General features: G+C 45.8%; 2 protein-coding genes across 5 annotated transcripts in view; one reads left to right on the forward strand and one right to left on the reverse strand.

Moving 5' to 3' along the window:
- The window catches only part of LOC139756870 (uncharacterized), a 19360-nt gene extending 14667 nt beyond the window's left edge, over positions 1 to 4693 (reverse strand). Inside the window, exon 1 of the mRNA XM_071676719.1 lies at positions 3732 to 4693. Coding sequence (XP_071532820.1) covers positions 3732 to 3933 — 202 coding nt within the window. The 5' untranslated portion in view covers positions 3934 to 4693. The remainder of the gene's footprint in view (positions 1 to 3731) is intronic.
- A 4060-nt stretch (positions 4694 to 8753) lies between these two features.
- Positions 8754 to 25813, forward strand: LOC139756871 (uncharacterized). 4 transcript variants are annotated; one of them, XM_071676721.1, is made up of 5 exons: positions 8761 to 8949; positions 15621 to 16035; positions 18431 to 18595; positions 22463 to 22714; positions 24992 to 25813. In XM_071676721.1, the coding sequence occupies exons 1-5, from the start codon at positions 8920 to 8922 to the stop codon at positions 25204 to 25206; spliced, it is 1077 nt and encodes a 358-aa protein (XP_071532822.1). In that variant the 5' UTR covers positions 8761 to 8919; the 3' UTR covers positions 25207 to 25813. The 4 variants fall into 4 exon arrangements, with proteins under 4 accessions (XP_071532824.1, XP_071532822.1, XP_071532821.1 ...); XM_071676720.1 differs by having other exon boundaries at positions 8763 to 8949; positions 24989 to 25813; XM_071676723.1 differs by lacking the exon at positions 18431 to 18595 and having other exon boundaries at positions 8754 to 8949.
- Positions 25814 to 26076: the final 263 nt, after the last annotated feature.

Below are 26076 nucleotides of genomic sequence, written 5' to 3' on the forward strand. Positions count from 1 at the left end.
ACGTAATACTTATGTAAATATAGTAAAAGTAATTCTAGCAATGTAATTATCTTCTTAAGAACGTTTTTCAAGTGCAGAAGTCCACGTACCATTGTAACGAGCTGGAAATGTCTTGAGATTGTGTGTTTAAGTGATGTTTACAGCCTATTAGAGTTACCCAATCCTTATCTTAAAATTGGGAACGGAATAATGAGAGTAGTTATGTGAATAGTGACCCCGTTATAAGACGAGACACTTGGTAAACAAGGAAGACTTGAGTTGTGATCTCGCTTATGGCAAAGTAACTTCTTCCCCGCCACGTTGAAGAATGGGAATCCCAAACTGATACAGTTACTACGTGGCCACGTATTTGCAACACATCACAGCAAAATGCAAGTTGCAAGCACGGGAGAGTCGTATGAACAGCAGTCACGGTGCTGCCGCCAAGGTATGTAAGTGGCCTCTTTCAATCTTCATGTCCGATAGAGACTTAAGTTCGAAACTTATTTCTTTTTTTTGGGAAATTATAGTTCCCGTGGTGACGTACACTGGCAAGGGTGACGTACACTGGCAAGCTGTATGCTGACGCTTAATTGTTTCCGTGGTTAGCGTTGCATACAGTCTTAGATATCATTAGGGAGTAGCATCCTAGCTAGGCTGTCAAGGTGAGTGAAGCTGTAACTCACGAGTGAAGCTGTAACTCGCGAGTGAAGTTGTAATTCGTGAGTGAAGTTGTAACTCACGAGTGAAGTTGTAACTCACGAGTGAAGTTGTAACTCAAATTCATAGTCTTTCTACTCAGAATCCAAGTAACAGGTGGTGTGCCACAGGGACTAGTGTTTGGACCGGTTCCCTTTCTCGCATATTAATAATATAATGCGCTGCTCAAAGATGATAGACTTCGCGCATGACGCTAAAATGGGAAGTAAATCAACAGATGAACGTCTGTAGCTCTAGCCTAATAGAGGCAGACTGATGAACATGGCTCTCATAAATGGCAATTGAATTTTGATATCGATAAGTGCAAAATATCATATATCGTTAGTAAAAACAAAAATATGTAAGGTATTATATGAATTCTCTTTTTCCTTATTAAGGTAAGTGGGAAAAAGACTTGAGCGTAGTAATCTCTGGTGACCAGAAACTAAAGTAAGCCGAGCAAAGCAACATTGAAAAGAGCGAACGAGATTCTAAGTAGGAATTATCATTCTAAGACTAGGGCAATCACCCTTACTCTTAGTTGATTGAATGGAGTGACTGACTACATACAGCTCTAACAATAGATACAGTCTCGTGAGCAAAAACGTTTTATCTCGAATGAGACAAAGTATTTTGCCTTCCACAGGATTGTTGATGTATTGAATGATTTACGATCGCAGTCTCGAAGCAACCCAGTTATCTGTTGCTGCTTGAATTTCCCTGTATCTCTTTGATATCTTAGTCAAATTAATATTAGACAAAGGTCAGCAATGTTGACTCAAAATAACGATTATCTGCTCGTAAAAGGAACTTTGAAAAGGCTCAACCACTGGATCTTTTATATGGACACAATTACGAATTCTTTTTCAGTGTTATTTAGCCACAGGATATTTCGTATTAGTCTGGATGGATTTGAAATGCATGCGCTACGGGGCACCACATGATGTTACCATATTTATCTGTTGATATCACCTTAAAGACTTATCTATAAGCTTTTCTACTGACATCTGAACGCTACATAAACTTCCATACATTTATTGAGACGCATGTGTGTGTGTTAGTGTGTATTGTAATATAAATACAACTCGTATAATGTGTTAATTCGATGACATTAATTACTTGGAAAATGTATCTTTCGAGGAAGGAAGTTTTAGCCTCACAGTATTAACTGAAGTGTTTTCTATTCGGGTAGTATACAAGTGAGTAGATAAAGAAGGTGTAAAAGAATCTGATCCTAACATTGAACGTGATTTTCGTAGACAAAGGCGCTTCCGTAAGAATGGTCTGAAGAGTTTTCATCCTAAAGGTGGCGGTAATCCGAGGCTTTCACGATTATAAACAAAAACCCCCCCATGATCCATTTTGGGGTATGGGGTTCTAGCAAGAGCTTCAAGGTTATGATAAAAGGGTGAAATGTGCACGAAGGTGGCGCGGGCGTTAGCGTCGGCGGCGGCGTCGAATACAGACCGGGCAGCCGGGCGGTAACCAAGTTAGCCTAATAGCGGTCATTGAGTTAGGGTAAACGATTTAGTCTGCCTTGCTCCGTATATAAGACACGGTCACCACCGCCGCGGAAAACCCAGACTCCTTTATAACTCCTCTCACAACTCGGCCATCAGGAGGGCTCCTCCTGTGAAAATGTGAAGGAAGGAAGGAAGGGGGAAAAAAAAATGTGTGCTTGTGCGAGGCTTGGAGTGGCTAGGCTTGAGAAGCTGTGTTGCAGCGTGACATATTTTACGGTCTCGCATAGTGAGCTGTGCTTTGTTTAGCTCTTAACTCTGTGCTGGGGAAATAAAAGTGTATGTATTGAGTTTTAGTGAAGGGTTTAACCTACATATAGACGTGACAACATGGCTTCTGGTGACGTTGAGATGACGTGGAAACCAATATGTGGCAGATATGGGCGTGACGGACTGTGCGAAAACAGCTATTTCGAAAAAAAATTTTGTGAATAATGTGAAGAAGACCCAGGGTTGTGGATAGTCCTGGGAAGAGTTATTAGTGCAGTGGTGAGCGCTGGAGGGATTGTAAACACTACGTACCTGCCTTGCGACCGACGTAGTGAGCTGAGAATGACCATATGTATTGGTAAGATCAGTTGTTGTTTGCGTGTCATGTCCTTCCGTGCCTCCGTGCTTGGTTCTGTCTCCCTCCCATATCCCTACACATTTCATGACTTCATGAGCTACATTATCTGTCCGTCTGGTACAGTCCGCTTCAGTATCTCCCGTCTAATACAATAGCCGCTGTCGTCTACGACGATACCTGACATCCACTACAGTACCCTCCGTCTACTACATTACCTGCCGTCACGTACAGTACTTGACTCTCTCTCTCTCTCTCTCTCTCTCTCTCTCTCTCTCTCTCTCTCCCCTACAATACCCGTCTTCCGCTACAATACCCTCCGTCCACTACAGTACCTTCTGTTCTCCATTACTAGACCAGCCGTCCACTACAGTACCTTTCGTAGGAAAATACAATAGCATGATTGCCTTTCAGTCGTAGAAGCATCCGTTTTCAAACATTACATCTGGGATGTACAGACTCCGTCATCCGGTCACCGATACCCTTCACTCCATCAACACATTACCCAGCAGTGATTTTGGCCGCTGGACCCACGTGAAATGTTCATGATTCGTTCAGATATGTTGGCGTGCGTTACGCTCCATGATTATGGTGTGGTTGTACATATACCGCGGTGTCAGCGCGTTCTGGTATTTTTACTTTTACTATAAAATGCTACTATTTTTCCCCCCTCTTAATCGGGCTACGCAGACCAGCGTAGAAGTGGAAGCTGGTCGGCGACAATTCCCACAAATCCCTGATCAAACCGGGTCTTTTTTTCATATCAAGAAATGATAGAAGAATTTTTTTTTTGTTTTGTTTCTCAAGTGGAGCAAAACAGCAAATGAAGTACTGAAACATCTTCGTCTACAGTGATCTTAAATCCCTCAATCAAGGCTCTCTCTCTCTCTCTCTCTCTCTCTCTCTCTCTCTCTCTCTCTCTCTCTCTCTCTCTCTCTCTCTCTCTCTCTCTCTCTCTCAGGACTCACCGTACTTTATGGGCGTCAGGTTGTGGAGTAGCCCTGGGCTCTGGTCGCCGCCCTGGGAGGTTGGGGTCAGGAGGCCGTTGATGGAGTAGCCGCCCATGCTGACGCCCACGCCCGCCCGCAGGCCCCTCAGGTGGGCGTCGGGGAAGCCCCCGGCTGCGCCCCCTCCTCCTCCTCCTCCGCCCTCTAACATTTTGTCGTCCATATGGCCGTGTCTCCCAGACGAACCAACTCCGTCTACCGTGTCGCACTGGTGCTACACTCACGTCCGCTGTGTCTTAGTATACGTTCACCTGCAGGTGGCGAGGCTCCTGGCTCGTCTTACCTCCTGAGTATGGTAGTATCTCTAGGGGCTTCAGTGTGGGCTGGTCCCATACTACCTCTGGCTTGGCTCTGATCACACTCACGACCCTACCCAGCACACAACTCGTAGGATCAGAGGGGCCTCACCTCCTCCTGACCTGTGGACTTCACTGGTCGTGGAGTTGACATCTTCTACCCGCTGCAGTTGCCTTCTAGCACGTTCACATTTTCTGAAGTGGCTGGACCCGGCAACGCAGACGCGCCTTGGGGCTGGGGTTTGAGGACGACCTCGCCTTGCGTTCGCCCAGCTGGCGCGAAAAGCCTAATGTCTCACGCTTCACAAACGTACGCTACTGATTGACCTGAGGGGACACGATCGTTAGCTCCTCCGCCTCAACCTGGCGGTGAAGAAAGGGGGGCGACCTCGCTCGGGGTTTGATACGCTGCCGTGGGAGACGGTCACTGATCACGAGTGCCGTCAGCATGAGGGCAGGTCTCACTGCTTTGGGGCGTGTTCGCGAGGCATGCCCTGGTCTGGAGCGCGGGGAGGTGTTCCTCCTGCATGTACTTTCCGGGAGGGTGGGGTCAGAGCTGCCGCCGGGTCACCTCGGGTCACCACGGAGGTCAAAATAAACAGGCGGGGGAGACGTCTCCTGCTGCGAGCGAGACGATGGACGCCTGAGTCGCCCGCGGCGGGGGAGGAGGCGGAGTGCCACGGTAGGGGAGGAGCCAGTGCCTTCGTGGGGGAGGGGCCAAGAGTCGTGTGCCGGGGGAGGAGTGGGTGGGATGGGCGTGGCGTCCAGGGACGGGGGGAACGGCCCTATTCTCCACCCGAAGATCTGGGAGAAACGCCTCTCGTCCGCCAGTACACACGGGCGAATTTTTCCCCGTGGTAGATCTACTGCTTCCTTCTCCACTCGCGCCTTGTAAGCCTAGGGTACGCATGTAGAGAAGGCGCCACTGCTACATTGAAAGCTCTTCTGTATTTCTATGACGTTTCTATCAATACGGGCGAGGAATTTGGGATGTTATTAAAGTCCTGCTGCAGCAGATGACCTCGTCGTAGACCATCAGGTCTTGTGTTATCTGTCCTTCCCATGTACTGTCCTTCAGCAGATAACCTCGTCATAGACCATCAGGTCTTGTGTCATCTGTCCTTCCCATGTACTGTCCTTCAGCAGATAACCTCGTCATAGACCATCAGGTCTTGTGTTACCAAGTTACTCTCCTGTATTGGCACAATTCCATGGACCTGTATGACGCATCGTCGTACCCTTCAGCTGTCAGCTGTGTGGCCACTTTAACCGTCCCTCTCAGACCTTTCCCATCCCCCACCTGGTCAACACCCAGCCAAAGGCGTCAGTTGGGCCACCCTCGTTCGTATCCCTTCACAGTCAATCGTGGGTGATGGAGCGACGGACAGAAACAACCTGCTCGACCACACCTCCACCCTCCACTTGGCCACATATGACAGGTGTGGCCACACACGACAGGCCTGGCCACATATGACAGGTGTGGGCCCCATATAAAAGCCCTGGCCATACATGAAAAGGTTTGACACATGTATGACACCCTTGGCCACACATGACAGGTGTGGCCACATGATAGGTCTCATGATACTTGACAGGTGTGGTCACATGATAGGTCTCATGATACTTGACAGGTGTAGTCACATATGACCATACCTGACAGCTGTGGCCACATATGACCATACCTGACAGCTGTGGCCACATATGACACTCCTGGCCACACATGAGAGGTGTGGCCCGTGACGGTCGGCGTACCGGGGGAACAGGTCTGGGTGATTGGAGGGGTGGTCTGCGGGAGGAGGCGGGGGGGGGGGGGGAGTTGAGGGTCTTCAGCCATCAATATTACCTCCTCCAGGCGGGGTGGGGGTGGGGGGGGCTGGTACTTGTACCGTGTCACCAGGTGCCCGTGACGTGGGTCCCCGGGGGTCCCTAGCCTGATCGCCAGGTGCCCCAGGCGTGGGCCCCTGGGGGGGGGGGCGCTGGTCTTATCACCAGGAGCCCCAGACGGGACCCTCGTGGGCCCCTGGCCTGGTCACCAGGTGCCCCAGACTTGGTCCCCCGAGGGGCCTCTAGTCTGGTCACCAGGTGCCCCAGACGGGGCCCACGGGGGCTCCTGGCCTGGTCACCAGGACTGGTACACACGGGAGCTGAGGGAGTGAGTCACCATCTCCCCAGACATCTGGGGGGGTGAGGAGGTGGTGGTGGGAAGGAGGAAGAGGGGGGTGAAGGGTTGAAGGGGCGTGTTCTGGGGGCGTGGCCTGGGCTGGCTATTGGAGTGGGAGGGTAAATGGTTGGGGAGGGTAACTGGGGAGAGAGAGAGAGAGAGAGAGAGAGAGAGAGAGAGAGAGAGAGAGAGAGAGAGAGAGAGAGAGAGAGGCTGGGGTGGTGGGGAGATTACGGAAAGCGGGGCTTGAGGGGGTAGGGAGGAGAAGGAGGGGTGGTTACATGGGACGAGGGGGGCGTGGTTTGGAGGCGTGGCCTAGGCTGAATGTTGGTGGGGGAGGGTGACTGGGGGAGGAGGTTGGTGGGGAGATTACTGGGAGGGAAAGCCCCACAAGTTCCTGGGAAAGATTTCTTCCCTCCCTCCCTCCCTCGCCTGCGAGTCAGTGGGTCTGTCTGGCCTGGTGTTGGCTCAGAGACCACCACCCGACGATGGCCAGAAGCGATGACGGGAACCTGTGACCTGACCTGACCTGATTTGACCTGACGAGACGCTAATTGGTGCTTAAAGGGTCAAAAGTACCGGCAACAGAGAGCCTCACTGTTGTTTGCAAGCACTGGTGAAGGTTGTCAAATATATATATATATATATATATATATATATATATATATATATATATATATATATATATATATATATATAGTATACTTTGTCGCTGTCTCCCGCGTTAGCGAGGTAGCGCAAGGAAACAAACGAAAGAATGGCTCAACTCACCCACATACACACGCATATACATACATACACCTTCCACACACGCACATATACATTCCTATACACTTCAACGTATACATACATATACATAGACATATACATATATACACATGTACATATTCTTGCTGCCTTTATTTATTCTCGTCACCATCCAGTCACACATGAAATAGCATCCTCCCCTCCTCCCCCCGCGAGGTAGTGCTAGGAAAAGATAACAAAGGCCACATTCGTTCACACTCAGTCTCTAACTGTTATGTATAATGCACCGAAACCACAGCTCCCTTTCCACATCCAGGCCCCACAAAACTTTGCATGGTTTACCCCAGACGCTTCAGTCCACTGACAGCACGTCGACCCCGGTATACCATATCGTTCCAATTCACTCTATCCGATTATCGACGATTATTTATTCCTGCGATTATCGAAGGTTATCTCCTATACGAATAACTACTACAAAATTATTGATCCGGAAAAAAATATTTTGGTGATATTGTAGTCTCCTACGACTGTGCATAGTTGCCAGGTCTCCAAATTGGCCATTTTTATCAATGATAATTTTAAGTGTACGCTGATAATAAAAAGAATTATAAATTTAAGAGTAACAAAAAAATCTCTCTTTTATCTTGGCTGTCAAGTAGGGAGGGTAGCCTTAGGTCGTTCGCACTGGTAGTTTAAATTAAACGACTAGTTGGCAACTTGTGTCAACTCGTATACCATGGCGGTGTTTCAATGTTTTCCTGGTAATATCTGAATGGATGAATGTAAGTCCAGCTCTCCTTACTTGGCCAAGGGTGTCTCTTCTCTTTTGTTTCTGCATCATTAGAACCGTTTTGAAGATGGGGTTCAATCCTTCAACACCCAATCACCATCTTACACCAGACGCTCGACATATAATTGGTATGACTCTCACTCGTATATTTTTTATTCTGCGGTAAGCGCAACGCTCTAGCCCCGTGTGTGTGGCAAAATCTTTTCATTTGTAGTTCCAAAATTGGTGGCCCGAAGTGTAGAACTCTTTTCATAACGTACAAAAGGGTAATTGTAACACACATACACATCTAATGTCTCAGTTGTGTAAAACTACCACTTAATTACATATTTATTTTATGTATGGAGCCCAGTTGTGTGAAATATTCGCCCAATACTGAACAGTAATCAGTCACACCAACTTATTGTAGAACTCCCTTCCCCCCTACTGTGGAAAGAGGTTATTGATTCCCAATACTGTGGACAGAGGCTAAATGCCCACTACCACAAGCAAGCATTAAAACGTGTAAAGACGCGATCAATTTGGTCGCCTTCTTCGTGGGCGACAGTACCCGTTTTTTTTTTTTTATGCATCATTACACAAATGTACTCATCAGTCATTCTTTGGCTTGGTGGTGAGAGCATTGCATTATTGTCATTTTATGATCCTTGTTGTCCAAATCTTATTTTTGAGTTCAGTTGTCTTTAAAACTAACGAATATTTATGATATCTAGTCAGCCGCTTGGTGGGCTGTTTACGTCTCTTCAAAACGAACGCGGTAATGTTACGTCATCAGCCAACGACGCTCTCGCGACATGGGTTCAAAGTCTAAGATTTGGGTCGCTGCCTTCAGTTCTCGTTCTTTCTAGCGTTATTACATAATTTCCATATTATGATCGTGTAAACTATACGTCTCAGCCGTTAATTACCGAGAAAACAGTCTTGTTTCAGGTGAAACTTGGATATACGGTACGGAAGCCAGAGCCAGAGGGTCGAACGGGTCCACTCTGACCTTAGGTGCCCGTTAGCCTTCAGTCGCCTGTGAATTGCGTGCTGAGGTGGATGAAGGAAACCGTATATCCCTGGAAACATTGCCTCCATACATTTTCATTACACTTTAAGCTTCCTGTTCGTGTACAGTGATCGTGTGCGGTGTGTGTGCTCAGCCCGCGCATTGTGATGGTGTCCCCACGCCAGCTGATTCTCGTGGTAAGATGTTTTTTTGTGTGTCATGGGGTATTTTCGTACCCCGTTACGTGGAGGGGTTATAAGGATGTCGAGACCAAATATGAGGTTCACCTGGGCATTGGTCATGAGTACAGCTGTAATCATCGGTAACTTCAGCGGGTTTGGGGGGTGGGGTGTAGAATCCATTCGTGTATTCAAGTGCCACGAATAACGTTCTCCAATCGTCACTATATTTACCTGAGTAGATGGGCTTAGCCCTCATCAGTATTCATAACAACAGGAGGCTGTCCTTGATGAATATCCCAGGAAAATGGCGGTTTGTGTGTGGGGGGAAATGGGGGAATATGCCGTGTTATTTTCGTATGTGGCCATTTGATTTCCCAGCTGAAAATTATGACCAGGAAAATATCGGGCACGTATGGGAAGGTGTGGTTCTTCCTCGTGTTTCTCCGGGATTGATGTAATTAAGGGGGGGATAATGATTAAGCATTCAAAGAGGTGTTTGATGTATGAAGAAAAAGAATGTTGAGGGCGAACTGACAGTGATATTCCTTATATAATTATTGCTAACCACAATTAACTTGTTTGAAGTCGCGTTCATCAGTGACTGCGTGTCACATGACATGGGAGCAGGAATGGTGGGTGAGGTGTAGGTCAGTCATGCAAATGAAGTCGCATTTTTAGTGATACTTTTATGAGATCTCTTCCCCCGGCGTCGTAACCAAAGTATCCATGTTCTCTTCTTGTTACTTTATTAATCCATATATATTTTTTGGGGCAACTTCGTAGGATAATTGATTAGGGCGACGAAATGTGGGGTTAGATGTGAGGAATTTCTTACAAATATGAGACGCCGAGCTTAAAGTCTATTAATATGGCCTGTCAGTATTTCTGGGCGAATTACCTACCAAGAACAACTCTCTATTAAATTAAATGACATTTTAGGGGAATTAATGAAACAAAAAAAAACCAAGAAAACTATTTTTTTGTAACTTTAGGAAATGTCAATGAATTCCCCAAAGGAATTGGCACGAGTAACTGGTTACCATTTATCAAAAAAATGTATGACCTGGATCCTTTCGACGTCGCTAGAGAAATGCTAAATTAGATTTATACTCAAGTGCCAGTGAGTTTTTATAAGCTTAGCTCCGTATTTACGTTGTGTTAACGAGTTTGTATAAGCCTTGCACAGTATTTACCCCAGTCTAGCAAATAGTGTTTAAAATAGTAACCAAACTTGAGCACAGCTTTATCATAAAGAATAATTTTCTACGTGGCTAAAAGGATTTCCTTACAGATCTCAATTCTGTTCCTTCTCAGTGGAGTGTCTCCCTTCAACATTATGTTGTGTTCTCTTATTTCCATGTGTAATCGTTATATTAATTTTTTAAGTTCCTCGTATGATGTGCATCCTTTTGAGTTTTATAACCCCATGAATGTCATTTACATATACTGGGAACGGAATGGGTCCCCAAAAAGGATCCTTGGGGCACTTCAGTGTCTGCTGAACCCTAATCTTATTTTTCTTTTTTATTTTACTGTTACTTAGAAAGCTTTCAGTCCGGTTCAGTACGTTGCCCTGAATGCCATATGCTTTTGGTACGTCGACTATATGTGGGGAACAGCATAAAATGATTTATCATAACATAGATTGTTGGTTCTATCATATAACTGCCGCTAATTTCCAGGCGTCAAGCAGGTTGTTATTAACCTACATCTCGTCTGACATGAATCCATGTTGATGTATGCAAATCGTCCAGTTCAGTGTGGGATACGAGTTTGTCTTATGATGCTGACTCCGCTACTTTCTTCCACACAGCTACATTACGTTCCACATCACTAGGTTGTAAAATACTTCGTCCATCACCTTTTTCCTTTCGTGTCAGTTAGTGTTTTCCTGCGCTTGTTAACGTTCTTCAGGGAATTTCGTCCATGTCTAACTACCTCCGAAACACCCAGTAACAAGGTGTGGTAAGTCCATGTTCTTCCTTCAGTAACTTCGTGTATGTCCTGCACAGCCTTGCTGGATCTGTCTCCAGTTGGTCGTTCCGGTTTCTGAAGTCGACTTCCTTCGCCGAACTTCAGTGACGCACGTAGCGAAATTGTATTTCTTTATCTTCGGTACGTGATCTCTCCCTGATTCTGTGTACAGAAACAGATTTGAAAGGAAAGGTCATAGTGACACCAAGTCATTTTCTGTTAGTAAGCCATCTTATTATTATTATTATTATTATTATTATTATTATACCTATCTTTAACTTTCGTCTGTTAACGAACGTAACCATTTGACATATCTGTGTTAGGTATTGATATTAAAAAAGAAGAAAGGTGTGCCACAGTTTACAAAGTCTAATTTTGCTTTCTAATATATTTTCTCGATTGTTTTACATCCTGACATAATCTTCATAGTCTAATCTGACCTAATTTCTGGGGTACCTCAGAGACAACTGGTCTAATTTCATAACAGATTTCTGTGAACCTGTTAATCATAACGACCATTCTGGCCTTGAACCCTCTTAATCAACCAACCCTGGTATGTATTTGGCTCATAATCCTCTTAAACTCGCTTTTATGAAGTTAGTATCGTCACGTCCCTCAGGCATTCGTTGACCAGCTCAGTGATCGTGGTCGATCGTGGGTCCTCATTCCAGAAATTCAAGGTGTTACTTTCTCGGTGTAGCTCGTGTTCGCTGGGTTCATCCAAGTACGGGTATGTGACTCATGTCAGGTCCACACCAGTCCCACAGCCTCGCGGTCTCCTCCAAACGGTGCCACACAGCCCTCGTGACACAGACCACACTCCCCGTGTGTAGTTGAGAAAAGATTTAATTGTCTTGTTTGCTTTTTCCAAGGATTATGCTAACGGGTATATGCACTTTAACACACACATACACACACTCACGTATATATAAGTTTTGTTTAAAATTATACATTAAAAAAAGTTTGTGACCATTACTGGTGTGATAGCTGATAAAGCACACATGTAGGAGGTCAAAGTCGAGTTTAATTATCACATATATATCTCCAGTTAATTAGACGAGTCCTGCATTCTAGTCGATGGTGACCTCTGGCATATATGCTCGAGGACGGAGGGTATCCGTTGTCTAAATTTATTTTACACTCGGTGATTCCTGGGAGTCCCCATTGTTTAGCCTGTCACGTGACGTTTCTTGTAGTGAATCATCATTAACCGAGAGACCGTGGCGGCGCCCTGGCGGAGCCTCTCTTTCCTGTTTCGCCAGAATATAAAAACTAGTGGTTAGAGTTTAGGAGGCCATCTGAAACCTGATCTCCCTCTCTCGGTCGTGTTTCAGTCACACACCATTTATGAAGTGGGAAGGTTTTCCGGTCGACTAACAAAGTTTTCGTGTGGCATATAACTTATTTATAGCATTTGGTACGAGGCTGTAGATACACGGAGCAAAATCAGCGGGTTCCTGGGCATCAATAGAGATAAAAGAGTTGCACGTGTTTGCATTAATGACTAGAGCGTTCTCTCCTTGGGGAGGGATTCATGCCCTTGTCTCTCTCATTTTCGTTCACCATTTCACCGTTGGCATTGTATGTTTCTCGTTTCTCTGTCTTTTTCATGAGTGCATGAGCTCTGATCTCGATGTTTTCATACTTATTTTGTCGTTAGGTCTGGCTTTTACGAAACTCTCTTTTTTTCCCCCCTTGGTGTTCCGTTAGGTCAGACTACCCATGGTTCCCACGCTGTTTGGCATTTCATTTTCTCTTCATGGACGAGTTACGTTGTCATGTATGCTGGTTTTCTCTTGCCTTTCCAGATGGACGATGGAAATATCATCCCTTCAATTCTAACGTCGTATTTCATGTTAAATTCTGTAATTCTAACCTAAATTCTATCATTCTAACCTCGTATTTTATCTGCTAAATTCTATAATTCTAACCTCGTATTTCATCTGCTAAATTCTATCATTCTAACCTCGTATCTCATCTGCTAAATTCTATAATTCTAACCTCGTATTTCAGATGTTTAATTCTAACCTAGTGTTCCATCTGCTTGGTTCAAACTTGGTAATGTTCTAAAAGAAAAAATTTTGAGCTACACAATTAGTTGCCAGATTTTATTTCAGAATTTCGGAAGTTAAATCATTCCGTTCCTTCGTGGGGTCATAATGCTATATCAGTAATGGCGTAGTTCACAGTGGAAGTCTTATGTTCATTTCCATAACCGGCTTCCAGAACCACAATCATCGTTCGTCGGGACGCCACTACAGTATTGCTCTCGTGTTTACCATGATATTCCCAAGCTGTTTGCTGTTAGGCAACATGAAATTCCCACACGATCTGTTGTTCGACATGATACCTATTGGGCTAGACCCATGTGTCTTTATTTAAGGGCGTTAATGAGACTTGGAGAGCGGCCACACCTCTCTACATGGCTGGGCGATTGTGACAGTAAACTTTCTTTTTTTTTCCGTGAATTGCAGCTTCAGGGGATGTGACAAAACATCTGGAGGAGAAGTTAGATATATGTTAAGAAGTTTTTGGTTTAGTGTTAGTGTGTGGATGTCCATGATCGTCCAATTCATGTCATTCAGTTCTCAGGATTGCATTTTGTGACGTTGACGAAGATGCGTCTTTCACATGAATGAATTAACCATTGCCCCCCATGCTACTTTTCTCTTCATTCTCATTTTATATCCAGTTTATTAAAGCAGGTCTAACGCCTGGGCCCGGTTATATTACTTGATGGCACTGAGAATGTTCAAGGTTTATATACGACATTGCTTTCGCCTTTCATGATGAATGGGGTCGGCGAGAATATTCGGCGCTGCCATGGGTAGTGGTGGGTCGTGGTGGGTGAACCAGCTACCTACTGTGGGTCGTGGTGGGTAAACCAGCCACCTTGCTGCTGCGGTGGGTCGTGGCGGTCGAAGAGCTCACGGTGGATTACGATGATCCTTGAACTATTGTATAAACAGTAGACTACATGACGGGAGGGTTGATATATTTGGCATATATACAAGCTTGGTCAATACAACACTGGAGAAGAGCCATGAACAGTGTGGACGGGAACTACAAGTCTAGGACCACAGGGCTGGTCCAGCCAGAGCCACTACCGGTGTGGACAGTAACCACAGCTGGGAACTAAGAAACAGGTTCAGCGCCTCTAGCGAGATCCCACCATGACTTATACTTTATGTCCTTTTCTTAATTATTAGTATAAACCTGTTCTCATGACTTATTGTTGATCATAATGACCATAATCGCTGAAAATTTGGCATCTAGTTTTTTTATTTGTATGTTTTTGTCTCCCATGTAAGATAACTCGTTTTCTTCGAATGACTGTAACGTTTTCATACAGTAATTTAGCGGGGACTAAATACATTTATATTTTTCAACTTTATTAAATTATGAAAGGAAAGTAATTGGGATGTCGCTGTCCGGTGTAGTAATGTTGATCTTGGTCATTACTTCCCATACAGTATTCATTTTTAGTTTGCTGGTCTGCAAGAGTCGAGTTCGAGACCTTTCTAATGTTTGAAAAGAATTTTTTTTCCTTTGTGGAAATTTGGGGGAGGTTACTGGGGAATAGCACCTGCCATTGTTCAATTTTTTTTTAATTAAGTTTTCAGGGATGACAACTGCCAGAAATATGAGTATCGGAGTCGAATATGAATATGATCACTGGGAGAAATAAGTGTGTTAGGTTTTGTGAGCGGATCCCCGTGTTAGGAGATATACAAGGTCGATTGGTTTAAGTCTGCATTTTATTTATTTTCTGTACACCAATGTTGTCATTTCTTTACATGTTTTTTATTTATTTTTTGTCAGTTTACTTGCCCTATTGAATTAAAGTTGCTGCAGTCATAGAGATTTTTTTTTTTTTAGCATCTTATGGCGGCCAACAGCAAATTCAATTACCATTATTTTTCCCCTTCCTCTGTTAATTGCATCACAAGTAAATATTTGGAAAGATTGGAGGGTCAAGGAGATTGCAGAATGTTTACTCCATATTTTCCTTGTTCACATGAAATTTATTACTTTTTTCCCTTCGAGTTAATTTTTGAAGCAAACATCTGATGAAATACATTGCAGTAATTTTCGACCACTGCGGTGTTCATTAGGGAAGATGACTGTGACTTAGATGAGATTTGGAGTTCAGTTCGAATGTCTTCTGAAGATCAAAACCATCATATTATTCATCGGGTAGAATTTCTGGTATCAATGTGTTCTTTCGATCGATTATTTTTTTTATTTAGTGGGGATTTTTTATTTAATTTTTTTTATATCTATTGGGATTTTTTTTATTTTTATATTTAGTGGGGATTTTTAATTTTTTTTATATTTAGTGGGGATTTTTTATTTATTTTTTATTAGTGGGGTTTTTAATTTAATTTTTTTCATATTTAGTGGGATTTTTAATTTAATTTCTTCATATTTAGTGGGGATTTTTAATTTAATTGTTTATATTTAGTGAGGATTTTTAATTTCATTTTTTTTTATATCTAGTGGGGATTTTTAATGTTTTATATATTTAGTGGGGATTTTTAATTTCATTTTTTATACTTAGTGGGGATTTTTAATTTGATTTTTTATATTTAGTGGGGATTTTTTAATTAATCTATTTATTTATTTTTTTTATTTATTTATTTATTTTTTATTTATTTATCTTTTTTTTTGAAGAGGATGACTGAGGACTGAATTATCTACCATGTTTGCAGGTGTTGGTGGCGGCGGTGTCGACCAGCGTCGTTCAGGCGTCGACGGAGGGGGACGACGAATTACAGCAGCTGACGTTCTCTCAAGGGGAAGACTCCAGCTTCCCTCAAGTCCCGGACGATGCTGAAATAACGGACGCCCATGACGACCAAGGGGTGGACGATGGACGCTTGGCTGGGGACCTCCCTGAGAGAATGATTGTCGGCGATCAGGATGTTGGTGGCCCTGTCGACGATGAGGTGGAGGAGGAGGAGACGCAGGCAGCAGGAGGAGGAGGTGTGGAGGAGGAGGAAGCAGCCCCGGAAGCTGCCGGAGGCCAAGAGCTGACAGAGGACTTGACCGACCCGGGCACCGAGGAGCCGCGCCATCGTTCGGATGTTGACGAACCAGTCAAGAAAATCGACGGAGCTTTTGGAGGTACTGTGAAGCATATTGGAGTGGGGTGGGGGGGCATTTGGAGGCCTTTAACGGGGGGCGAGGGTGGACGTAGGTAGCAGGGATCTCATGAGAAGGGAGGCTGTAGGAAGGGGAGGGGACGCTAGCAGAGGGGGACACAGTGGAAAGGACTGGCAACCAGGAAGAATATAAGTGGCAAACATGATGGAAGGAGGGGTGGGCTGTGCTCTACGTATGAGGGAGGAGGGGTGGGCTGTGTCCTACGTATGAGGGAGGAGGGGTGGGCTGTGTCCTACGTATGAGGGAGGAGGGGTGGGCTGTGTCCTACGTATGAGGGAGGAGGGGTGGGCTGTGTCCTACGTATGAGGGAGGAGGGGTGGGCTGTGTCCTACGTATGAGGGAGGAGGGGTGGGCTGTGTCCTACGTATGAGGAGGAGGGGTGGGCTGTGTCCTACGTATGAGGGAGGAGGGGTGGGCTGTGTCCTACGTATGAGGGAGGAGGGGTGGGCTGTGCTCTACGTATGAGGGAGGAGGGGTGGGCTGTGTCCTACGTATGAGGGAGGAGGGGTGGGCTGTGTCCTACGTATGAGGGAGGAGGGGTGGGCTGTGTCCTACGTATGAGGGAGGAGGGGTGGGCTGTGTCCTACGTATGAGGAAGGAGGGGTGGGCTGTGTCCTACGTATGAGGAAGGAGGGGTGGGCTGTGCTCTACGTATGAGGGAGAAGGGGTGGGCTGTGCTCTACGTATGAGGGAGGAGGGGTGGGCTGTGCTCTACGTATGAGGGAGGAGGGGTGGGCTGTGCTCTACGTATGAGGGAGGAGGGGTGGGCTGTGCTCTACGTATGAGGGAGGAGGGGTGGGCTGTGCTCTACGTATGAGGGAGGAGGGGTGGGCTGTCCTACGTATGAGGGAGGAGGGGTGGGCTGTGTCTTACGTATGAGGGAGGAGGGGTGGGCTGTGTCCTACGTATGAGGGAGGAGGGGTGGGCTGTGTCCTACGATGAGGGAGGAGGGGTGGGCTGTGTCCTACGTATGAGGGAGGAGGGGTGGGTTATGTCCTACGTATGAGGGAGGAGGGGTGGGCTGTGTCCTACGTATGAGGGAGGAGGGGTGGGCTGTGTCCTACGTATGAGGGAGGAGGGGTGGGCTGTGTCCTACGTATGAGGGAGGAGGGGTGGGCTGTGTCCTACGTATGAGGGAGGAGGGGTGGGCTGTGTCCTACGTATGAGGGAGGAGGGGTGGGCTGTGTCCTACGTATGAGGGAGGAGGGGTGGGCTGTGTTCTACGTATGAGGGAGGAGGGGTGGGCTGTGCTCTACGTATGAGGGAGGAGGGGTGGGCTGTGCTCTACGTATGAGGGAGGAGGGGTGGGCTGTGCTCTACGTATGAGGGAGGAGGGGTGGGCTGTGTCCTACGTATGAGGGAGGAGGGGTGGGTTATGTCCTCCGTATGAGGGAGGAGGGGTGGGGTATGTCCTACGTATGAGGGAGGAGGGGTGGGGTATGTCCTACGTATGAGGGAGGAGGGGTGGGTTATGTCCTACGTATGAGGGAGGAGGGGTGGGTTATGTCCTACGTATGAGGGAGGAGGGGTGGGCTGTGTCCTATGTATGAGGGAGGAGGTGTGGGCTGTGGCAAAGGGATAGACGGTGCATGGCTCATGTACGAATAGACAGTAGGTGCCTCATGCAGGAGGAAATGGGCTGTGGATGACTCATGAGGGAGGAATAGGCGGTGGATGAAGAAAGCGCTCTTCTGCATACGTTCTCTAGCTGACATGTGTAATGCCCCGAAACCACGCCTCTTCTCTCCACATCCAGGCCCAGCATACCTGTACATGATTTACCCCAGACGTTTCAAATGCCCTGGTTCAGTCCATTGACAGCACGTTGATCCCTGTATACCACATTGTTCCGATTCGCTCTATCCCATGCACGCCTTTCACCCTCTGCATGTTCAGGCCCCGATCGCTCGATATCTTTTTCTCTCCATCAACCAATTTGGTCTCCACGTTCTCCATGTTCCCTCTACTTCTGACACGCATAAATTCCTCTTTGTCGACCTTTTCTCGTTCATTCTAACATGTCCAAATTTCGGCACATGTTCTGGTCCCTCAACCACAGTGTTTTTATGAGCTCTCTCTCTCTCTCTCTCTCTCTCTCTCTCTCTCTCTCTCTCTCTCTCTCTCTCTCTCTCTCTCTCTCTCTCTCTCTCTCTCTCTCTCTCTCTCCTTAGTCGATCAAACCACCTGGCACCTCATTTTGACCTCCAGCACGTCACTCCGACTGCAACACACACACACACACGCTTCCCATACCACGTTACAGGACCATTATTTCTTGCATCTCATTTTCCAGTGCAGGCGATAAGCTCTCACCGTCTCCCGGCACCACACTATTGACGACTCCTGCTTTCCACAGTTCCCCGGTGTGAGCAGGAGAGCGACACAGGGGTGTGTCGTGCATACATACCCAGTTGGTACTACGATGTTTCTTCGGCCACCTGCCAAGAGTTTATTTATGGAGGCTGCTTTGGAAACGATAACAACTTCCTTACCAAGCAACACTGCGAAGCTGCGTGCCCAGGTGCATGTTGCCTGTTCTTGTAGAAAAAGAAAAAAAGAATTATTTATTTTTATTTTACTTTGTCGCTGTCTCCCGCGTTAGCGAAGAAGCGCAAGGAAACAGACGAAAGAATGGCCCAACCCACCCACATACACATGTATATACATACACGTCCACACACGCAAATATACATACCTATACATCTCAATGTATACACATATATATACACACAGACATGTACATATATACACATGTACATAATTCATAGTCTGCCTTTATTTATTCCCATCACCACCTCGCCACACATGGAATAACAACCCCTCCCCCTCACGTGTGCGAGGTAGCGCTAGGAAAAGACAACAAAAGGCCCCATTCGTTCACATTCAGTCTCTAGCTGTCATGTAATAATGCACCGAAACCACAGCTCCCTTTCCACATCCAGGCCCCACACAACTTTCCATGGTTTACCTCAGACGCTTCACATGCCCTGGTTCAATCCATTGACAGCACGTCGACCCTGGTATAACACATCGTTCCAATTCACTCTATTCCTTGCACGTCTTTCACCCTCCTGCATGTTCAGGCCCCGATCACTCAAAATCTTTTTCACTCCATCTTTCCACCTCCAGTTTGGTCTCCCACTTCTCGTTCCCTCCACCTCTGACACATATATCCTCTTGGTCCATCTTTCCTCACTCATTCTCTCCATGTGACCAAACCATTTCAAAACACCCTCTTCTGCTCTCTCAACCACACTCTTTTTATTTCCACACATCTCTCTTACCCTTACATTACTTACTCGATCAGACCAGCTTACACCACACATTGTCCTCAAACATCTCATTTCCAGCACATCCATCCTCCTGCGCACAACTCTATCCATAGCCCACGCCTCGCAACCATACAACATTGTTGGAACCACTATTCCTTCAAACATACCCATTTTTGCTTTCCGAGATAATGTTCTCGACTTCCAAACATTCTTCAAGGCTCCCAGAATTTTCGCCCCCTCCCCCACCCTATGATTCACTTCTGCTTCCATTGTTCCATCCGCTGCCAGATCCACTCCCAGATATCGAAAACACTTAATTCCTCCAGTTTTTCTCCATTCAAACTTACCTCCCAATTGACTTGACCCACAACCCTACTGTACCTAATAGCCTTGCTCTTATTCACATTTACTCTTAACTTTCTTATTTCACACACTTTACCAAACTCAGTCACCAGCTTCTGCAGTTTCTCACATTAATCAGCCACCAGCGCTGTATCATCAGCGAACAACAACTGACTCGCTTCCCAAGCTCTCTCATCCACAACAGACTGCATACTTGCCCCTCTTTCCAAAACTCTTGCATTCACCTCCCTAACAACCCCATCCATAAACAAATTAAACAACCATGGAGACATCACACACCCCTGCCGCAAACCTACATTCACTGAGAACCAATCACTTTCCTCGCTTTCTACACGTACACATGCCTTACGTCCTCTATAAAAACTTTTCACTGCTTCTAACAACTTGCCTCCCACACCATATATTCTTAATACCTTCCACAGAGCATCTCTATCAACTCTATCATATGCCTTCTCCAGATCCATAAATGCTACATACAAGTATTTCTCATACATTCTTCAAAGCATACACCTGATCCACACATCCTCTATCACTTCTGAAACCACACTGCTCTTCCCCAATCTGATGCTCTGTACATGCCTTCACCCTCTCAGTCAATACCCTCCCATATAATTTACCAGGAATACTCAACAAACTTATACCTCTGTAATTTGAGCACTCACTCTTATCCCCTTTGCCTTTGTACAATGGCGCTATGCAAACATTCCGCCAATCCTCAGGCACCTCACCATGAATCATACATACATCAAATAACCTTACCAACCAGTCAACTATACAGTCACCCCCTTTTTTAATAAATTCCACTGCAATACCATCCAAACCTGCTGCCTTGCCGGCTTTCATCTTCCGCAAAGCTTTTGCTACCTCTTCTCTGTTTACCAAATCATTTTCCCTAACCCTCTCACTCTGCACACCACCTCGACCAAAACACCCTATATCTGCCACTCTATCATCAAACACATTCAACAAACCTTCAAAATACTCACTCCATCTCCTTCTCACATCACCACTACTTGTTATCACCTCCCCATTTGCGCCCTTCACTGAAGTTCCCATTTGCTCCCTTGTCTTACGCACTTTATTTACCTCCTTCCAAAACATCTTTTTATTCTCCCTAAAATTTAATGATACTCTCTCACCCCAACTCTCATTTGCCCTCTTTTTCACCTCTTGCACCTTTCTCTTGACCTCCTGCCTCTTTCTTTTATACATCTCCCAGTCATTTGCATTTTTTCCCTGCAAAAATCGTCCAAATGCTTCTCTCTTCTCTTTCACTGATAATCTTACTTCTTCATCCCACCACTCACTACCCTTTCTAATCAACCCACCTCCCACGCTTCTCATGCCACAAGCATCTTTTGCGCAAGCCATCACTGCTTCCCTCAATATATCCCATTCCTCCCCCACTCCCCTTACCTCCTTTGTTCTCACCTTTTTCCATTCTGTACTCAGTCTCTCCTGGTACTTCCTCACACAAGTCTCCTTCTCAAGCTCACTTACTCTCACCACTCTCTTCACCCAAGCATTCTCTTTTTTTCTGAAAACCCCTACAAATCTTCACCTTCGCCTCCACAAGGTAATGATCAGATATCCCTCCAGTTGCACCTCTCAGCACATTAACATCCAAAAGTCTCTCATTCACGCGCCTATCAATTAACGCTTAATCCAATAACGCTCTCTGGCCATCTCTCCTACTTACATACGTATACTTATGTATATCTCGCTTTTTAAACTAGGTATTCCCAATCGCCAGTCCTTTTTCAGCACATAAATCTACAAGCTCTTCACCATTTCCATTTACAACACTGAACACCCCATGTATACCAATTATTCCCTCAACTGCCACATTACTCACCTTTGCATTCAAATCACCCATCACTATAATCCTGTCTTGTGCAAAAAAACCACTAACACACTCATTCAGCTGCTCTCAAAACACTTGCCTCTCATGATCTTTCTTCTCATGCCCAGGTGCATATGCACCAATAATCACCCATCTCTCTTCATCAACTTTCAGTTTTACCCGTATCAATCTAGAATTTACTTTCTTACACTGTATCACATACTCCCACCACTCCTGTTTCAGGAGTAGTGCTACTCCTTCCCTTGCTCTTGTCCTCTCACTAACCCCTGACTTTACTCCAAACCACTCTTCCCCTTTACCCTTGAGCTTCGTTTCACTCAGAACCAAAACATCCAGGTTCCTTTCCTCAAACATACTTCCTATCTCTTTTGAAAATCAAAGGCATGTTCCCATCAATGTGGAGTACCCCCTGCTCCTTCTCTCGGATAATTAGAAAGGATCCATGTACCTCATATGTGACAGTCCTTCATTCTCACCATATGACAATATAGCCCCTTTTTGTCTTATACCGTGAAGACGTGTTGTGCTTTTCTTCGACAACAAGGTAACCCCATGATTTTGTGTGTTAATGAAGTAGATCCTTGCCTCCCTCACACGAAGAGGTAAATCCTTGCTTCCTTCAGACGATGGAGTGGCTACGTGGTTCCTTCAGACGATGGAGTGGCTACGTGGTTCCTTCAGACGATGGAGTAGCTACGTGGTTCCTTCAGACGTTGGAGTAACCACGTGGTTCCTTCAGACGTTAGAGTAGCTACGTGGTTCCTTCAGACGATGGAGTAGCTACGTGGTTCCTTCAGACGATGGAGTAGCTACGTGGTTCCTTCAGATTTCCGTAGGACCTCCTGCCTCCGCTGTGATATGTGAGTAATTACCACCTTCCTCTCGTCAGATGTGGTGCCGTGCCCAGAAGACCCCACCCACGTGTGCCTTGTGTCCGAGTCTGCCTGCATGAACACCACCTGCGTAGACCAGGAGGATGTCATCTGCCGCGTGACGCCGTGCACCTGCGAGATCGAGTTCGTCGACATGGAGGGCCACCCTACGTCGTGCGACGACTCCACCACCACACCCAGTGCCGAGGAAGAAGAAGATGGTGCTGATGCTGCCGGTCACGGGTCGCTGGATGGTGAGGCTGACGATGGTAAGGGGTTGTGGTGGTGATTAGGAAAGGGGGCAGGGGGAAGAGGTGGGAAAGGGGGGTTAGGAGATTGGGAGAGAAGGATGGGGGCGGAAAGGAAGGGGGAGGGAAGATGAATTGAAACGAAGGAAAGGAGAAGAGGATGCCCTTTACCTCAAGAGGATGGTGGCTACGGGGGGGGAAGTGTCTCCATATCTGGTGGAACTCCAGTGCCTCTTCTTAGCCTGTAGTGCCTCACCCTTAACAGGCCTCTGGTAGAGCGCAAATCTAGCGCAGAGTTCCCCGAAGTTTCTACCTTTTGTTCCTAGTGGCTACGTGTATCTAATTGTGTCTACCAGATGTTCCTAGTGGCTACGTGTACCTAACTGTGTCTACCAGATGTTCCTAGTGGCTACGTGTACCTAATTGTGTCTACCAGATGTTCCTAGTGGCTACTTGTACCTAATTGTGTCTACCAGATGTTCCTAGTGGCTACGTGTACCTAATTGTGTCTACCAGATGTTCCTAGTGGCTACGTGTACCTAACTGTGTCTACCAGATGTTCCTAGTGGCTACGTGTACCTAATTGTGTCTACCAGATGTTCCTAGTGGCTACGTGTACCTAATTGTGTCTACCAGATGTTCCTAGTGGCTACGTGTACCTAATTGTGTCTACCAGATGTTCCTACCTAATGTTCTTACCCATTACTTCTACCTAATGCCCCAATTTAGTATTCTTACTCCCTCTACCCAGTATTTCCACCTATTGCTCCTGCCTAAATGTTCCTACCGGCTACATCTATCTACTGCTCCTACCAGTTTGCCAAAAGGCAGGGGTAGTGCATAGCGCTCACCGCAGGGTGATCTAGTGTTGCGAATAATGAGTTGTGCGAGTTAAGTGTTGCAAACTGTTGTGTGTGTGACGAGGCGAGATCGTATCTTTGTGGATAGAATGTGATGGAATGCCAGCAGTCCATCTGTGCTTGCTTGCCTGTTCCATTTGTATACAAAGCAAAACCATTTTTTTTTTCTTCGTTCTGGAAGCATTGTGTGATCCATCCCATCCCAGAGTGATCATTCCACCCCAACCATTGTCGTAATCCTCCCACAACCTCTCAACTCCCCTGTTTATACTCCTATTTTCGGGAAGGGGAAAGGAGGAGGAGGAGAAGAGAAGGAAGGAGGGAAGCCTTCGAGAGAGAGAGAGAGAGAGAGAGAGAGAGAGAGAGAGAGAGAGAGAGAGAGAGAGAGGAAGGTAACATGATTGAAGGAAGGTGGAAGGATTGTAGGAGAGGGAGGGAGGGGTGAAGGGTTGAAAGGAGGAGAGAGAGAGAGGGAGAAGTGGGAATCCAAGAGAGGGATGAGGGAGAGAGGAGAGGGATAGTGGGGGAACATAACTAGCATAAGGTCTTTGAGCAACAGATTATGGCGTAAGATTTACCAAGTTGTGTTGACAGCCAGGTTGACCTCGTCTGTTTCTTATCTCCTCTGGTGACTGGATACATGAATGTCTTGAGGAAAAAATATATTGCCGTGAAAAGCGCTTGAAGTATGCATTGTCGTCTCAGACTGAAGAATGGGTCTGATGAAATGGTTTTATCTTGCAGATTGTTGTAGGTCCATCTGATGGGAATTTCAGGTCAATTTGTTTCCACGCAGCTCTGTCAAGGTTAGGTTCTTCCTTGTAACGTTTCTTCTCTGGATCATTTCATGAGCTTGTGTTGAGGAACGGGTCGCTAGTTCTACCAGCATGTGTAGAGGGTTGACAGGGTTGCAGTACACCTTTAAAACTACAGGTTCTCAAGTGGGAAGGGTCTCAAAAATGGATCTGATATGATCCATTTTCTTTAAGTGTTCACAAACCTAGCTTTTCTCTCGGTGTTGTGAAGTATGTGTTGGCCTATGCTTCTGGACGTACACTGAGTATAGTACTGTAGTGGGAGTTTGTATTGATGTGTGGGTCATGTCGTGAATAGTTCGGGGGTGGCCTCTGATTTTGATGCATTGTGCACAGTGGCTTTAGGAGTAGATGGGGTGAATGAGGCAGTTTCTTCCATTGTTTCCTGGCATTCCCTTACTAACACAGGCTAGGGCGATCACGTAGGAAGAAGAACATTCATAGTATGTTACTGTCTGCTCAACAGAGCTTGAAAACTGATTGCACAAACCCCTTTTTATGATCGTGTCGTAGAGTGTGTGTGTGTGTTTCTGGGAGTATTTCTGTGTCATGTTAGTCGCAGTTGGTAGCCAGTGTACCTTTCTGATCTGGGTCATATCTCTCTCCCCCTCCCGCCTCAGCAGCCACCTCCAAGGACTGGATGACCCCGACCTTCGTGACAATTGGAATCATCGCCCTGGTAGCGGCAGTGACTGCGGCCTGGGTCGTGGGCCGACGCTGGAAGAGACAAGGTGGGAGCGGCTACATCAGCGCCTCTTCCGGGAAACCATCCCAGTACCCACAGGCGATAGAGACTCAGTCTCCAGACCAGTACACCGATGGCTCCCTCAACGTGTGATGCGAGAGGCTGGCTGCCACTGTCATGTTTGAAAGAACTGGATCATTGTGGTAGGTGTGTGAGGAGCAGGTTGGGCATAAGTTATATTTTAATATTGGATTGGCTTACTCATTAATGGAAGAGTGTTGTGTTGTCAGTTTTTTTCCTTTTCTTTTTTTTTTTTTTGAATCCTGGAATATCAAAACCTCTGGCACATTTAGCTGACTCTTGTATGAAGCAAAACTTAGTTTTATATATTATTCAAGCAAGCTTGAATGTGTTTTATTGATTGAAATAATACTCGTGTCTATTGAAATTTTAAGACGATTTCTTTTTGAGGGTAAATGATGCTAAATGCTTTTAATACTACTGGTATTTCACTTGAGAGATATAATGAAGTATATAATGAAGTTATAATGAAGTATATAATGTGTGTATGAGCTTTGAGGATGTATGTACCTGATCCACCGAATGAAAATGAGAAATGAATGATTGTGTTAGACAAGTGAAATACCATGGAGATTTTAGTTGCTGGGTATTTTTGTACTACAGAATGTATAACTTTGGTTATTGGTAGGTTTTTAATCAACACTTGTATTGTGACTGGAAATAAAGTTTGTTTTCAAAGTGTGTGTGTCTCGTCTTGACCTGTTCGGTGATCGAAGGTTGTCTGCAACAGAAACTTCAACGTTGAACTGATCCCTGACTATCCTTGTTGACCATGTTAATGATTTCGACCACAAAGCAACCCCTCAACAGAATCCTTCCATTGCCCATCAATATCCTTTAGGAGGCTTCCACATCCTCCCTGATGCTTCATCATCCTACAGGACCCCCTTCTTCATCCTACATATCACCCAACATATAAGACGACTCCCCTATCAACATTCT

Source organism: Panulirus ornatus, chromosome 23 (assembly GCF_036320965.1).
Source record: "Panulirus ornatus isolate Po-2019 chromosome 23, ASM3632096v1, whole genome shotgun sequence".
Taxonomy (NCBI): Eukaryota; Metazoa; Arthropoda; class Malacostraca; order Decapoda; family Palinuridae; genus Panulirus; species Panulirus ornatus.

Excerpts from the sequence above, each read along its gene's own strand:
- LOC139756871 (XM_071676720.1), top strand. The coding sequence starts at position 8,920 with ATGGTGTCCCCACGCCAGCTGATTCTCGTG. Across the intron at positions 8,950-15,620 it reads CACGCCAGCTGATTCTCGTG|GTGTTGGTGGCGGCGGTGTC; the intron begins GTAAGATGTTTT and ends CCATGTTTGCAG. Across the intron at positions 16,036-18,430 it reads AATCGACGGAGCTTTTGGAG|TTCCCCGGTGTGAGCAGGAG; the intron begins GTACTGTGAAGC and ends TGCTTTCCACAG.